This window comes from Triticum urartu, chromosome 4 (genome assembly GCF_003073215.2).
Source record: "Triticum urartu cultivar G1812 chromosome 4, Tu2.1, whole genome shotgun sequence".
NCBI classification, from domain to species: domain Eukaryota; kingdom Viridiplantae; phylum Streptophyta; class Magnoliopsida; order Poales; family Poaceae; genus Triticum; species Triticum urartu.
In genome coordinates, this window is record NC_053025.1 from 192,012,075 (window position 1) to 192,027,512 (window position 15,438).

Consider the following 15,438-nt stretch of genomic DNA (forward strand, 5'->3'; position numbering starts at 1 on the left):
GAATTTACGCTTTCAATTTTTTTTTACTTATATTATTTTCTACATATAAGGTGATACTATTCATCCGAGGTGGTAGTACTATTATATCAGTTTTTTCCACCCATATTGGTCTTTCCCGTACATCTCACGCGTCTCTCAGTTGGACTCCAACTCCTCACGCGTCTCTCAGTTGGACTCCAACTCTCCATCACTCGCCTCCTCTAATTTCTCCCATAAATATTGATTGAATCCCATGGACGTGGAGGTGGTGGCGGACATCTCCGAGGTGTGGATCGGCGGCTGGAACAACAGCGACCGGCTCCATCTACGAGCCCGGCCTAGAAGACGTCATTAAGCTGTGCCGCGGCCACAACCTATTCTTCAACACCGACGTTGGCGAGGTGGATATCGTCTTCTTCTTCGTCAACACTGACACCGAGACCCTCGGCCTCGGCGCCGACAAGGCCGGTGATCTCAGAGAGCGCTCTGCACATGATCGCTGACGTCTCCCGCTCCGATAGGACCATGATCGAGAAGTCCACCGTGTCCGTCAATACCCGCCGAGGCCATCGGGAAGATCTTCGCCCACAACGGCCGGTGCTTCTATTACCAAATCCTGTCCAATTTGGCGTTCCTCGCCGAGGGCACCGCCGTGCAGGACCTATTCGTGCCCCACCGCGTCCTCATCGGCAGCTGCGAGATGCCCGAGGGGCAGACCACCGTGAAGGTCCTTAACCTTAAGGACGTGTACGCGCATTGGGTCCCGTGGACTGCGTCATCACAATCAACCTCTGGTCGGCCGAGTTGTCCAAGCTCGCCGCCAACGCCTTCCTCGTGCAGCACATCTCCTCCGTGGACGCCATCTCTGCAACGTCATCGAGGTGGCCTACTCCATTGGCAAGGACTCGCACATCGGCCCGCGCTTGCTCTCTGCTAGCGTCGGCTTACGGGGCTCGTGCTTCCCGCCGGCCATCGACGTGTGCCGGGGTCTGCTCGAAAACGAGGCCGTAGTCAGCATCTACGACTCGCAGGTGACCAAGGAGCAGGTGCGGCGCGACCTCGCCATGGACAAGTTTGACTGGAACCACCCACGCCACCTGCAGCCGGTGGGCGAGCACGCCGGACAGCCCGTTGCCGTCACGTCGGATGCGTAGGAGGCCGCCCGCGTCACGCACTCCGTCTGCATCCTGACCGAGTGGGAGGAGTTCAGGAGCCTCGGTTACAGGTGTGTGTGCATGATGTCATGCAGAAGCCGGCTTATGTCTTCGACGGCCGCAACATCGTTGACCTGGAGAAGCTCCAAGACATCGGATTCATCTTCTACGGCATTGGCAAGCTGCTTGACCAGTGACTTAAGGACATGCCAACCGTTGCCTGTGAGGCGATGCACAAGTGTTGGTCGTGCGTCCGCGATCATTCTTCTTAATTAATCACAACACAAAGCATTGTTAAACTTTAAGAGAATTCATATACTTTGTATTATAAAAACCAAAAAATTCACATATATGAGGACTTGATCTATAGAACTTTTCTGTTTTTTCCCTGAAGCAGACATCAGAATATTCAAAGGAGTACGAAGGAGAGGCCTAAGATAAAGCAAAGGGCAGCGGACCAACGAGGTAGCATACTTGCACTAATATATTTCATGCGAGCTTAGTGCTTTCTTATTATAATTATTTAAATTTTATATTTAACAGATATGATTCATGGGAGAGCATCTAATTTTGCTTCACATTTTCTGCTGGATTAGTTCCAAATTACAAGGATACGAGTGTTCAAAAGATAACTAACTGAAACACTGAACATGTTAGTTTGATGATCTGTGACTAACAGTTATATGCATGTTCTCCTCTCTTCTCAGTTGTGTGAGTTGGATTACTGAATTTTAAAGAATGTATATGTTATAGGATTTTTGGTGATGTTTGTTCAAGCATAGAAGAAATTTAACTAGGCTCGAACTTTTGGTAGAGAATATCCGTATAATGTCCTTGCTCTAGATTAATTACTTTGTTGTCGGAACTTTTTATCAAATGTTTATCCCATGTGTGACACCAAAATATGGAGTCATAATCAGCCCTTTTTTTGTTTTGGAGATACACTAAATGGACACAGAGAAAAATACAAAAATATATCATATATGCATGTATTTCCGGCTTTTCATTGCGAGAGTTAGATGGCCTGTAACTGTTAAATGAGATGCTTTTGATTCCAGTTCTCAATTTTTTAAAGTTAGATCCCTTGACAAGCTTGCGATTTTGCATATGGTGTGCTACATATCTCATTCAAGACTTACCGTCTTCAGTTCATTATAAATCTGTTTTTCTCTTTCATAGATGCTCAATGTCATAAATAGTTTGTGGATGATCTTAGTATTCTTACAGACCTGTGCAATAGTGTAGCCGCAATGCTCTAACATATACTAACTAGGTAGCTGCTCTCAAGTTATGCACTTCTTGAGTTAATCATTGAGCATTCAACATTCTAAGAGCAAGTATCAAAGGATGACGTAGGCGGGCTACTAATATTATTTTTTGGGTGAGGTGGAGGAGAGAGAAGGGAAGCGGGCTACTAATTAACAATCGACTGTAGCACATGCATGGTACTCCCTCCGTTCCAAAATAAATGTCTCAACTTTGTATTTGCCATGTGTGTGTGTGAGAGAGAGAGATGGGCCATGTATCAAAAAAATAGTACACATTTACATGCAACTATTGTCCTTGCCGACTATAGGCTTAGCTATAGATGATGTGACAATATTATATAGCCAGCAACTGACTATACTATTAACCATGCTCTAATTATCACTTACGCACTTGTATGCATTTTTTGAATTAGTGGTCGACAATCAATGTTGAACAATCAATATTATAATTGTCTTTATTTGTTGTTGCTTCCTCGTCATTAGCTTAACTTTGATATTTTTATTCTTCCGAGGTACCAATTTACGATGCCCCAAAAAATATAATTCATATATAGGATGTAAATTTTATGTTAGGATGAGCCATATAATGTACTCCCTCTGTTCCAAAATAAGTGTCTCAATTTTGTATTAACTTTAGTACAAAGTCTTACTAAGGTCAAGACATTTATTTTGGGCCGGAGGGAGTACTTCATCCTCTCTCCTTGCCAAAATAAGTAATCTGCTTTGCTGCTTAAGTCCCTCCTCCTTGCCAATGGCTCCCATCCATGGTGGCCTCCCATACAAGCACTCGACACTACCGCGAAGCTGGTTCTGCATCCCATTGTTTTCTGTTGTTGCAACGCATGGGCAATTTTCCTAGTCTCTATAATTAATATAAAATCAACCGATAAAAAGGGATGACGTTTGAAGAACTATGAAAACCTCTGTCCTTTATTATTAGGTAGGTATAGATTTTTTTTTGAAACAAAGAAGGTGGCTGGCTGCCGACCTTATATTTCAAACAGGCAAAGCCTGATGAAGTAACAGGTACAAAGCAAGACTTGGCCGTTGCACCAAGGTGCAAGGCACAAGCAGAGACTTAACAGAAAAAAAGGAAGGAGATAAGGGGGGATAGATTACATCACTTCAAACGCAGACTAAGTGGTTATTTTCTGGCACCAGAATTGTATATCATCCTTTGCTATCTGACTATGGGCTCTATTGCTCCAGAGATGTAGCATATTTGCTGCATAGAATCAAATGTAAGTCTCAGTCCAAACCTTGGAGTTGAAAACCCGGTCATTCCTAGCATGCCATAGAGTGAGAGCACATGCTGCGAAATCAACATTCCATTTGCATTTGAAACTGAGCTGGTGTTGTGCTTGTTGCACAAAAACTAGAATGTCGGGAACTGAGCAAGCCAAAGTATCCATCGCCAGCTTACCCCAAAGAACAGAAGCCGGGGCACATCGTAGCAACAGATGATCAATGGACTCCACCGCAGGGCAGGCATCACAATGTGCAAACGGGGCAACCGCAGACCAGCACTTCGTAACCATATTATCCCTGGTGTTGAGACGGCCTTTGAAAGCAAGCCAGATGAAGATCCTATGCTTTAGAGGGATCAACGAATCCCAAACCCAGGGCTCGAAGGTCGCCAAAACCCCCCGGGAAGGTGAGCAGACTGTAGAAATGTCTTGTACTAAGCTGACTAGAGCCGAAGAAAGGGATGCGCTTGTCATCATTCAGTGGATTAGGAGCAACATCTGATAACAGTTCATGCAAGACCAACACCTCAGCTGCTGCCGTTTGAGAGAGATTAGGATGTAGTTGTATGACCCATGATCCGTTGGCATATTGTGAGAGCACAGAGAAAGCTGGGTGAGACGCGAAGGAAAACAGCGTGGGGTACAGCAGACAAAGGCAACCCACGCCAAGCCATTGATCCTTCCAGAAGGTGACCAGAGTTCCAGGACCCACATCACATCTAGAGGAGTTAATGACCAAAGGAATAAGATCCTTGAACCCTTTCCAGATAGATGTATCTCTGCTGCGGGCACCATGAGGAAGAGTAGCCTGGCAATAATGTGTGGCGAACCATTTATAGCAAGGAATGTCAGAGCTTTGTAAGATCTTGGAAACAAACTTGCACATCATAGCTTGGTTGTGAGCTTGCAGTTGTCGTACACCCAAGCCACCATTAATAGTAGGTAGAGAGACCGTATCCCAGGCTGCTAAACATTGGCCCCTTTGACCTTGTTCTTGCCTTGCGAGAAAAAAGCACGCAGCAGACATTCCAACTTTCCAAGAGATTCCATAGGCCAGGCAAAACAGGACATGAAATAGCTCGGAATACCCGCAAGCACCGAGTTAATGAGGGTCAGCCGCCCCCCTAAGGATAAGAAAGTAGCTAACCATCCAGAGAGGCGACGATCAACCTTGTGAATGACTGGCAGCAACATACCATGAGTTATTTTGTGCAAGGAGGGAGGCAGGCCCAAGTACGTACATGGAAAGGACGAAACTGGGTAGCCAAGGATCTGAGCGATAGCAGAGGCTGTAGTTGTATCCACTGAGACAGGCACGAGAGTGCTCTTGTGGAAATTTATAGTGAGCCCAGAAAATCCAGAGAAAGCCGTGAGGGCAGACTTGATGACTTCTGCCTGCTGCGTACTGCCATGAAAAAGAATCAGTGTGTCGTCTGCATATTGTAGGACCGGGAAGAAGCTGTTCGAACCAAGGGGATGCAGCAAGGAGCCAACTTGAAACATCTGACAGCACATCCTCTGAAGCACATCAACTACAAGGATGAAAAGGTACGGGGATAGAGAATCCCCCTGCCGAAAACCTTTCTTTGCCAGGATGGGGCACTCAATTCACCGTTTAGAAGGACTCTAGAGCTGCCAGTAGACAGGAGAGTATATATCCAGTTTGTCCACACTTGCGGAAAGACTCTTGCTTCAAAAATCTTGCGAAGGCAACACTAACAGACGTTGTCGAAGGCCTTATGAAAGTCCAACTTCAAAGCAATGACTGGCAGTTTTCTTTTATGAGCATACTGGATCATTTCGGCAGCCAAAGCAAAGTTCTCAATGATCGATCGGCCCTTCAGGAAGCCGGACTGAAGCGTGTGGATCAAGTGGGGAATCCATATTTTGAGCCGACTAGCCAGAACCGTAGAGGCCAGCTTAGGCACACTATGCACAAGAGAAATCGGTCTAAAATCATGCATTTCTAGAGGTGTTTCTTTTTTAGGTAGCAGGGTAATGAAAGCAGAGTTGATACCAGAGAGATCCACTTCATTTTTATGGAAATCACCAAAAAACCTTAGGATATCATCCTTTATCAGCAACTTGAAAGCCTTGTAAAACTCATTGGTAAAACCATCAGGGCCCGGACTTCTGTTATTTGGCGAACAATTGATAGCCTGCACAATCTCAGCCCAGGAGAACTCAGCTGTGAGCTCCGACAGGTCCAGCGGAGTATAAAGAGAACCAACATCGACAGTGTCAATCAAGGATGCAGGTTGTCCCAAGATTGCCTTAAAGTAATCAGTAGCCAACCGCAGCTTCTGACCGATATCAAAATGCTCCACCCTGTCCTGAACAAGCACTTTGACCTTGTTACGACGAGCTTGGCAATTGGCCGCTGCGTGAAAAACTGGGTGTTCTCGTCCCCAGACACACACCATCGTATCTTGGCTCTAAGTCGCCAAGTAGCAGTTTGCCAGAGGATCAGTTGCTCAGCCTTGGCAGCAGCAAAAACCCTGAGTGCTATTTCAACAGCAAAGAGCGACCTCAACTCTTCAACAACATTTAAATAAGCAACGACATGCTTATTGTTATCCATGAGGACCCGCAGGCTAGGCTTCGAACGGCACCACTGACGCAGAGCAGCACGCACGCGCCTCATTTTGAAGCTGCTCAGAGAAGCAGCAGAACAGATCTCACGGGTACCACGAGACCAAGCTTCAGAGATAATGTTTCAAGGTTCTTCCAACTCCAGCCAGTGATTTTCCATGCGAAACAACTTGCTTTTGGGCGTGCTCGTGGAGAAGGACAGAAGCACAGGTGCATGATCAGACGTCGTTGTGGGTATGCAAGAGGCAGTTCATTGCAGAAAGTTGAGGTTCCAAGCTGCATTGACAAGTACCCGATCTAGACGGACAAGAGTAGGCTGGTCTCTCTTGTTAGACCAAGTAAAAAGTCGGTTGTCAATCTGAACATCATCCATACCATGGTCTCGAATCCATGAGTTAAAATTTTCCATCATACTCCAGTTGATCTGACCCCGGGACTTCTCATGTGCATATCTATACATATTGAAATCGCCCAGCACCACCCAGGGCATGTCGGGTGGACTAGCAACACTGCTGACAGCCTCGAAGAAGCTCGATCTATCATGATTCAGATACGGTGCATAAACAACTGTGAGAAGAAACGTGTTGTTTGTTGATGTAGAGGTCATCCTCAGAGTGACATGGAACTTGTGCAATGCTACCACTTGGCCTAGAAGCACAGTAGGATCCCAGGAAACCAAAATATCCCCGGCCACGCCATCAGACAGGGTAACAACATGCTCCCTGAGGTTTATTGGCAAGAACGCTCGCAGCTTGAAGGGAGAAATGGACGGCAACTTTGTTTCCTGCAAGCAAACAACACTAGGGCAGCAAGAGATTATAGTATCACGGACCAACGAGCACTTATCATCCTCGCCGAGTCCACGAACATTCCAGTTTAGAATCTTCATAGTGCAGTAAAGAACACACAACCCAGAGCAAGAAAGCTAAAGTGCATATGCAACATGATCATGATGAAGCAAACAGTGCAAAGCACTAAGATAGATAACTTGGAGTAGCAGCATACAGACTCATGACCGACTGACCATAACAAACTACGGACCTTGAAGAAAGGCATAGCCAGGCTAACTGGTGGCCCAAGATAAAACAGATACATATGAGGACTGCAGAACACTACGCAAGACAGACACTTGAGAGATACAGCTGCGGACAGCACTGCCCAAAGGCCCAGACGACAGGCACCAGGCCTAACCATTGAAGGAGTTGAAGACACATGCAGTGGAGCCAGAGACAGCACCAACGGAGGTGGAAGCGTCATCCGACGAGACAGGAACGGATTGGATCTTGGCTTGTTCCAGGATGGCACTAGCGTTGAGGTCGCAACACTGGGCAATCTTCTTCAGTTTGCCCCGAGTCAGAGGTGACAGTGTATTTAGCAGTGGCAGCTCGAGCAGGCCGGTCACAGTCGTGGTCTTGGTCTTCTTGCGACGGCGAGAGATGGAATCGGAGTGTCGCGACGGCCCTGAACTGGAGTCAGATCCAGCAGCCACCGCCTTCCTCTTAGTCGCGCGCTCGACAGAACCCATGCGCATGACGTCGTAGGCGTGGCTGATGCGCGGGCTGTGCCGGGGCGAAGCAGTGAGCACCAGCGGCGGCGCCTCCTCCTCCGCTTGCTGGTCGAGGCCAGGCTCCCTGACCTTCCCATGGCTCCCTGGTCGACCGACTCTAGAGGCTGGATCTCGACCGCCGTATTGAGGTCAAAATCCATGGGGGCGGCCGCGGCCACCGAGCCCGCACCCATAGGAGGAGCGGGGAAGAGCTGGAGCACGACCTTGGGCAGGCGCTCGCCAGCACCAGGCTCGCAAGGCGGCTCACGGCAGCTGCAGAACACGGTGGCGGCCTGAGAAGGGGGCGCAGCATATGCCCCATGCTGCAGATCGATGGAGACGACTGGTGATGGTTGACCGCACAACAGGACCCCAGGCTCGGGTCGTGGGATGCGATGGAAGGGTCTGGAACAGATAGGCCGGGCCACGAGGATCTGGTGGGCCCGGTAGTGCTGCTGGTCTGGGAACTGGGCTTCCACAGGGGGGCACCACCAGAAAAAACAAGCGCTGGCCCAACTGCAGGAAGCAGCCAATAGGCACATTCGCCTTAGGTGGGTGTCCACATTCGACGGAAGGAAGCAAAGGAAGCATGCGGGGACACGACCCACCAGACAACATTTTGGGCAGAAAGCTGAAGAAGAGAGAACAAGAGCTTTCCCGCGCAAGTTCTCCCTTGGTGTAGTCAAAGCAAGGGAAGAAGCCATCATCCATCGACAACAGGCAGACCGGGATCGTGCCCGTAGCAACTCTGCTGTTGTTGAGCTCAAGCTTGAAGGTGAAGCACATGCCCTCCGTGTCGAAGGTGACCGAGACCGCGGCGTGCGCACTTCCGCCGCCCACAGCGATGAGTGGAGGCATAGCTGGAGCTCATCCTCGTGCAAGATTTGAGCCTCAGTGGGCGGGGAAAAGGCGGATCCTCTGATGAGCTTGGGCTTGGCCGCCAGCTTGAGCATGGCTAGAGAGTCGGCTGGAGAAGCCGTCTCCGGGTGTAGGAAGGCGCGGAAAGCGCGGTTCGCCATGCCCTCCCCACCGCCCACATGCCCGCGGGCCGAGGAGGACCCAGGATGGGCATGCCCCCGCCGAGGGGAAAGCGGGGCAGGGGAGCGGGGGTCGGCGTCGTCCCCATCGAGTCGACCGGGCAGGCGCGGCGTGACCGTGGGGGCACCGAGGGAGCGAGCGACGTCCCAGATTTCATTGATGATGACGTCTGCATAGATGCCATTGCCGTCGACGTGGTGGAAGGTGATATGGTGGGGGATGTGGTGCAGAGCCTCCACCTTGACGAGGATGAAGATGCTTGAGAACTCGCTGCCGTGGAGGCAAGCGTGCTCTAGGCGAAAGAGGCTGGCGAAGCCAGCGACGCTCGCCGCCACCCCCCTCCGGTTCCACAGCTCCAGGGGCATCTTCTCAAGCGAGAGGCTGACGACGTGATGATAGGCGAAGCGGAAAGCGTTGTCGCCCGCGTTGTGCGGAAGGATCCAGACGGTGCGATCGCCCACCTCCATCGGACTAGCACGCAGAGCAGCGACCTGCTCAGACTCGCGCTGGAACACGACGAATGATGTGCCCACAGCAGAGCCGGTGAACCGAATCGCAGTGATGCCGAGCTGGTGACGAAAGACCCTGCGTAGCCAGGGAAGGAAGGAGGCCTTTGGTGGAGAGATGGTGATGAGGCACACGAGGGAGTTCTGGTCTGGCACGAGAGGGTAGTGGATGTCCAGCGATGATGGGCGGCCGTGCACCACCGGCTCCATGGCAAGGAGAGGCTGGGGGGCTGAGCTTGGAGGGGATGGATGTGTGGAGAGAGGAAGTGAAGAGGTCTGTGTGAGGGAGAACGACTCCGGGGAAACCGTACTTATAGGTGTACGAGCAAGCCGAAGCGAAGGGCAAAGGGACTTATAGCTGCAACGGGCGCGAGTGTGGTCAACTAAACGGCAAAGCCAGCAGACCACCGGATCCCTGCAATCCCGTCGCCAGTGGCTATAGGAAAGACAACGGTAGCAGCGATTATGCAGGTTTTTAGGCTTTCCAAACCACAACCATGGATACGGTGTGGCTCCCGAGAGATTAGCGGCAGCGGAAGCAGCTGGAGGGGAGAGCAACGCATCTCTGTAGGGGGTAGAGGTAGGATCAGCAGGCAGCTGGAGCGTCGCCAACAGCACTGGAGGAATCCGCGCGCGGACCGGCTAACGATTGGTCAGCAGAAGGCGGCATCAGCGTAATGCAAGGGGCTGGGAGAGATAAGCACGAAGCTAATTGATTGCAGGATGGCTCTATCCCGCATGCGGCAAAGCGCCCTGCCTGCAAGCGTGTCGTGAAATCCCCGGAATCCGGGGCACGCGGGGCCGTGGCAGTCAAAGGATTACTATCTAGCGCCGGGGGCGCACCGCACGAAGGGCGGGGTCCGAGGAGAGACGGCAAAAGGGAATTAGCCTCCCACGTACGTCTACGTGCATGCACCCATGCATGAGCCGGCTCACGACGTACAAAAGAGTCCAGATCAGAAAGAGACATGGCAACAACGATAAAACCTGACCGCCATGAATCACGGAGCACGATCTCCTTAGCAATGCACTCATGAGCCACCTGGAAACGAAAGGAGCCCCTCTGACACGGTTGGACTCGGTAGCCACTGGCATAGCCCCCGAACCAGGTCATCAGGAGGGAAGCGAACGCTGCTGGAGAGAAAGCAACACCATCGTTGAGGACGACGGCGAGAAGACCGGCCGTCCGGCTACGGCCAGCCACGGCCAAAACGGTGCCGCAACCATACTTGGACAGCATAGCATCCTCAACCCATGAACCATCCATGGAACAAGCCAGAAGACCAGAAACCCTAAAACTAGACCTCAAGGGGAACTACAAGCGCCGGAGCGGCGAGCATGCATCAAAAGGTAGGGCTGCAGTTCAGAACAAACACTACGAAGAACTGACCTGAGAACCAGCGGAGAGCGAAGGACGAAGAGCCGTTGATCTTGAACTAAACCTCAAGCAGCACAGTGGAGCTCAAGGAGGGGGGATGGACGCCGAGCCCGAGTGGTGCACGACGGAAGGAAACCGCCAACCCAGGAAACAGCTGTCGGTGAGCTCACGCCTCCTAGCAGCTGCAGGCAGATGGTGGACGCCGTGCCCAGGCGACACACGGCGGTGTGGTGTGGAAGGCCGGTGGGTGGACGCCGTGCCCGGGGTGGCACACGGCGGTGCGGCGAGCGCCGACGCCTCTAGCTAGCGAGGGTAGTCCTACAATGCTCTCATGGCAGATGTCTCCGAGAGGGACTTTTGGATCTTACAATGAGAAAGTTGGTCAGCAGGTATAGATATAGATATAGATATAGAGGTATAGATATACTCTTTTTGTTTCAAAATATAAAGTTGGATTATCTATTTTAAAACGGAGGGAGTAAATTGTTTCTCGAATTGTGGTGTACCTAGTCAGTTCAGTAATTTTCTCCACGGTAGCCATCACGGGCCTCCTCCATGGATTAACTGTCAGCGATCCTCCCCCGAATTGTTTCCTCTTGGGCAATCCTCCTTGTTGTCAGCTCAAAAAAGAAAAATCCTCCTTGTTCTCGTCGCGGTCTCCGCTCTCCTCTCTTTCTCCCCGTTCTCCAAAGAATCCGAGACGGCGACGCCCGCATCAAAGACGGCGCCGCCTCTGCTTCCTCTCCCTTACTCCGATTCTATAACACGTGCGTGCCTCGGCCGCCACTTTCCCAACTCTCCTCGGCCACTTCCGCCGGCGTGTGCCTTCCTCTCCGCCGGCGCCTGCACAGCAAGTCCAAGAGAGAGAGGTGCGTTTCCTGCAATTCGATCATGGTGATTTCCCTTGCTTCTGTCGGGGTTAGGTACGTTTGTATTTTACTTTAGGTATAAAATCGCGATGGTTGGCGGGTGATGTCGACTGTCGATGATCGGAGAAAAAAAAATCTCTCTTTTTTCCTGCCAAAAGAAAGCCCCCTACCCCCTACTCACATGATTTGTCCTGTTGCTCCACCATGGTTTCACATGTTCTGTTGCTTTCCACTTAAATAACACCTTTTTTTTGTGAGGCTGTGCATATGACAACTTGTTCAAAATACAAGGAGCAAAAAAATTCAGCTGGTTACTTTGTCCCCTGTAGTGAGGGGGGATTCTTGCCTTTTCCTGTTCTACAGTTGAGTTGCTGTTGGAAAATCTGTGAACGCCTGATTTACAATCTGTTATCATCATCTGTTACTGATGGCAAGATAGGACCTGTCTCACAGGGATTTGCATACTCACCACTATAAAGAAGCCATGGCTCTAGCATCGCCGGTGGACTATGCTGGCACAATCACTTCAAGTCAGAGGCAACTCAGTTCTGTGATGCCCCGGTGCTATGGCTTGCGATGTACTATTGGATATGGAAATAAATCAAGAGCAGCAGGTCACTTGGTTGCCAGAGCCATGTCCATGGATCGCCCGAAACTGGACTTTTCGAATCTGAATTGGAAGAATCAATTCCAAGAGGATTTCGATAGGCGGTTCAGTTTGCCGCATTTGACAGATATAATTGATGTGGAATCGAGGCCGACGACATTTTCTCTCAAGAGCAGGTATCCATTTCTGTCTAATGCATTTGTCTTGATCTATGCTGTTGGTTATCAAACTATATCTCTTTAGGATTTTTCTGATGTTTGCTTTGTCCACAACAGGACCCCTCTGGAGAATGTTGATGGTTCTTTGGAAGAGTCATGGAACGGCTATGTTAATGACAACGACAGAGCACTTTTGAAGGTATGCTTCATCATTGAGTGATCAAAATACCAGACATGGATCAAACTCCCCATCAATTACTTGAATAGTTTCTTTGGCTGTCTGAATATAGTTTGATCTTTTAACATAAATGTAGCATGCTCCTTTTTTTCTGCACTTTGGCTATTAGTAAATGTGTATGATAGACCTCAATTGTAATGTCCATGTGTGCAGCATCAAGGTAAATGCAATAATATCTCTCATTACAAAGTTGTTGATTCTTCAGGTTATCAAGTTTGCCTCGCCAACGTCTGCTGGAGCTGAATGCATTGATCCTGATTGCAGCTGGGTTGAACAATGGTGACAAACACTCTGCAATTTTCTATTGTTTACTTGTGCCAAATTATTTTCTGAGCTCACACAAACTCATGTCTTTTCCAGGGTGCACCGGGCAGGCCCACGTAAACAAATATATTTTGAGCCTCAGTGCGTAAAGGCTGGAATTGTAACTTGTGGCGGACTTTGCCCTGGTCTCAACGATGTCATCCGGCAGGTAGAATAGAACTTGATGAGTTGATCTCTGACTGTCTGCACCGATAAATAAAAGATTAATAGTACCTTATTATTATATCTTCTGAAAATTCTCTTGAAGAAAACACAATTCACAATTTTGAACAGTGCCGTGCTTTCACTCTTGAGTCTTGTAGATTGTGCTTACACTTGAAAAATACGGAGTGAAAAACATTGTTGGGATACAGCATGGTTTCCGCGGATTTTTTGAAGATCATTTAGCGGAAGTGCCGGTAAGAATTCTTTGTACATTATAAAGTAATCTGGAAACACTGATAACCATCCTGATGTAAGTTTGTGGCTCTTTTACTTCACCCAGCTTAATAGACATGTCGTCCAAAATATCAATCTTGCTGGTGGCAGTTTCTTAGGAGTGTCTCGTGGCGGGGCAAGTATCTCAGACATTGTCGACAGCATCCAGGCATGTACATGCAATTCTGGTATGCTGCAAAAATATGTTTACTACAAGGTGGTATGTTGAAGACTAACTGACTTGATTTCTGCAATCCACATTCAGGCCAGGAGGCTTGACATGCTCTTTGTACTAGGTGGAAATGGAACTCATGCTGGAGCTGATGCTATACATGGCGAGGTATGTTAATTTATATCTTCCTTGCGTCAGAGCAAGACATGTCTTTCCTTCAGCTCCTAGACTAGATTGTACCAGAAACATTTTTTGGTCTCGCTCAACTATGACGTAGTAGCATGGATTGTGGGATTAGGGATCAGTATGTATGGGTGGAAGGTTGCATACTTATGTCTGACTGTTTCTTTTGGTGAAAATTAGTGCCGGAAGAGAAAACTAAAAGTGTCGATTATTGGTGTCCCAAAAACAATTGACAATGACATACTACTGATGGACAAGACATTTGGATTTGATACTGCAGTGGAGGCAGCACAAAGAGCTATCAACTCTGCATATATTGAGGTGATTCATTTTAGCAACCTCTCAGACTCTCATCTCATGTGTACATATCTGCAAGCGGACAATAGAATACATTGTCGTGTTGGTTGCCCCTCAAATTAAAACTATATTTGTGGTTGACGCTCTATGGTTAGGCACATTCCGCATTTCATGGCATCGGATTGGTGAAGCTGATGGGAAGAAGTAGCGGATTTATCACAATGCATGCTTCCCTGTCAAGCGGGCAAGTCGACATTTGCCTGATACCTGAGGTATCAAACTCTTTAACTTGTGCTGTGTCTGCCCTTCCAACTCACTATATCCCTCTCCTCTGATTGATTTAATACGTGGTAATCCAAATGAAGGTACCATTCACCCTTGATGGACCAAACGGAGTTCTTCGGCACCTTGAGCACTTGATAGAGACCAAGGGGTTTGCTCTCATGTGTGTTGCCGAAGGTGCTGGGCAGGTAAGATTACCTTCACATACAAGATCAATTGTCTTGGGAAACTTAACTGCCAGCATGAGGAGTGATTTACCAAGGATCTCTTGAATTAGGGATGGGCTCGTGTGTGCATCAATTGAGAAACATTGCAGTATTTTCTGTTCTGTTACAAGAATTGTTATGTGAGATATTGCACTATGTTTCCAGGAATATTTGCAGAAGTCAAACGCAACTGATGCTTCAGGGAACATGGTTCTCAGTGATATCGGTGTGCACCTTCAACAGAAGGTTGGTCCATATCATTAGGTGTTCTTCACCATGATGTAGGTGCTGTGAATGACACAACATTTAACTTAACCAATGCCATTTCACAGATCAAGTCTCATTTCAGAGAGATAAACGTCCACTCTGATGTGAAGTACATCGACCCTACATACATGCTCCGCGCCGTGCGTGCCAATGCATCGGATGCCATCCTGTGCACGGTGCTCGGTCAGAATGCTGTAAGACGCCGTTTCTCTCGATCTGCCTGTGTCTCGCAACAAGTTTTTGTGTTTTCTGTTTTCTGAGATGAGCATTGGTCCCTGATTGAACCTTGCAGGTTCATGGCGCCTTTGCAGGGTTCAGCGGCATCACAACCGGAATATGCAACACACATAACGTGTACCTGCCAATACCTGAAGTTATCAAGACGCCAAGGCTTGTCGATCCAAACAGCAGGATGTGGCACAGGTGCTTGACATCCACAGGTCAACCTGACTTTTGTTGATCAGTTCTTGACAACCAAAGTTTGTAAACTCTAGTGCTAGAAGTACCGGTGGTGTACAGGATTGTCAATGTCATTCTTTTTTGCCTTCCATCAGAAAGACATGGTATGCCCTGTAATTCCTGGCTGATCCTGAGCTCATCTGCTACCGGATGAACAGTAAATTTCAAAAAAATGTAAACAAATAAGATGTTCTAACAAAAAAACTTGTAAACAAATTTCAGTCCACATGTGGTCCATATTGGAATATCAA

General features: G+C 48.7%; 1 protein-coding gene and 1 pseudogene across 2 annotated transcripts; both read left to right on the top strand.

The window, feature by feature from the left end:
* Window positions 1–232: 232 nt before the first annotated feature.
* On the top strand, window positions 233–1,133 carry LOC125554682 (annotated as a pseudogene).
* Window positions 1,134–11,260: 10,127 nt separating this feature from the next.
* On the top strand, window positions 11,261–15,415 carry LOC125551271 (ATP-dependent 6-phosphofructokinase 5, chloroplastic-like). Of its 2 annotated transcripts, none has more exons than XM_048714442.1 (14): window positions 11,261–11,631; window positions 12,031–12,360; window positions 12,460–12,541; window positions 12,786–12,859; window positions 12,941–13,052; window positions 13,207–13,302; window positions 13,389–13,490; window positions 13,587–13,661; window positions 13,857–13,997; window positions 14,129–14,245; window positions 14,339–14,443; window positions 14,627–14,707; window positions 14,794–14,922; window positions 15,021–15,415. In XM_048714442.1, exons 1-14 carry the CDS (start codon window positions 11,600–11,602, stop codon window positions 15,186–15,188), a joined length of 1,644 nt encoding a protein of 547 aa, XP_048570399.1. In that variant the 5' UTR covers window positions 11,261–11,599; the 3' UTR covers window positions 15,189–15,415. The 2 variants fall into 2 exon arrangements, with proteins under 2 accessions (XP_048570399.1, XP_048570400.1); XM_048714443.1 differs by having other exon boundaries at window positions 11,263–11,577.
* The last annotated feature ends 23 nt before the right edge of the window (window positions 15,416–15,438 follow it).

Coding starts and splice junctions, on each gene's coding strand:
- LOC125551271 (XM_048714442.1), top strand. CDS start 11,600: ATGGTGATTTCCCTTGCTTCTGTCGGGGTTAG. Junction 13,053..13,206: donor TCAACGATGTCATCCGGCAG/GTAGAATAGAAC, acceptor TGAGTCTTGTAG/ATTGTGCTTACACTTGAAAA. Junction 13,303..13,388: donor ATCATTTAGCGGAAGTGCCG/GTAAGAATTCTT, acceptor TACTTCACCCAG/CTTAATAGACATGTCGTCCA.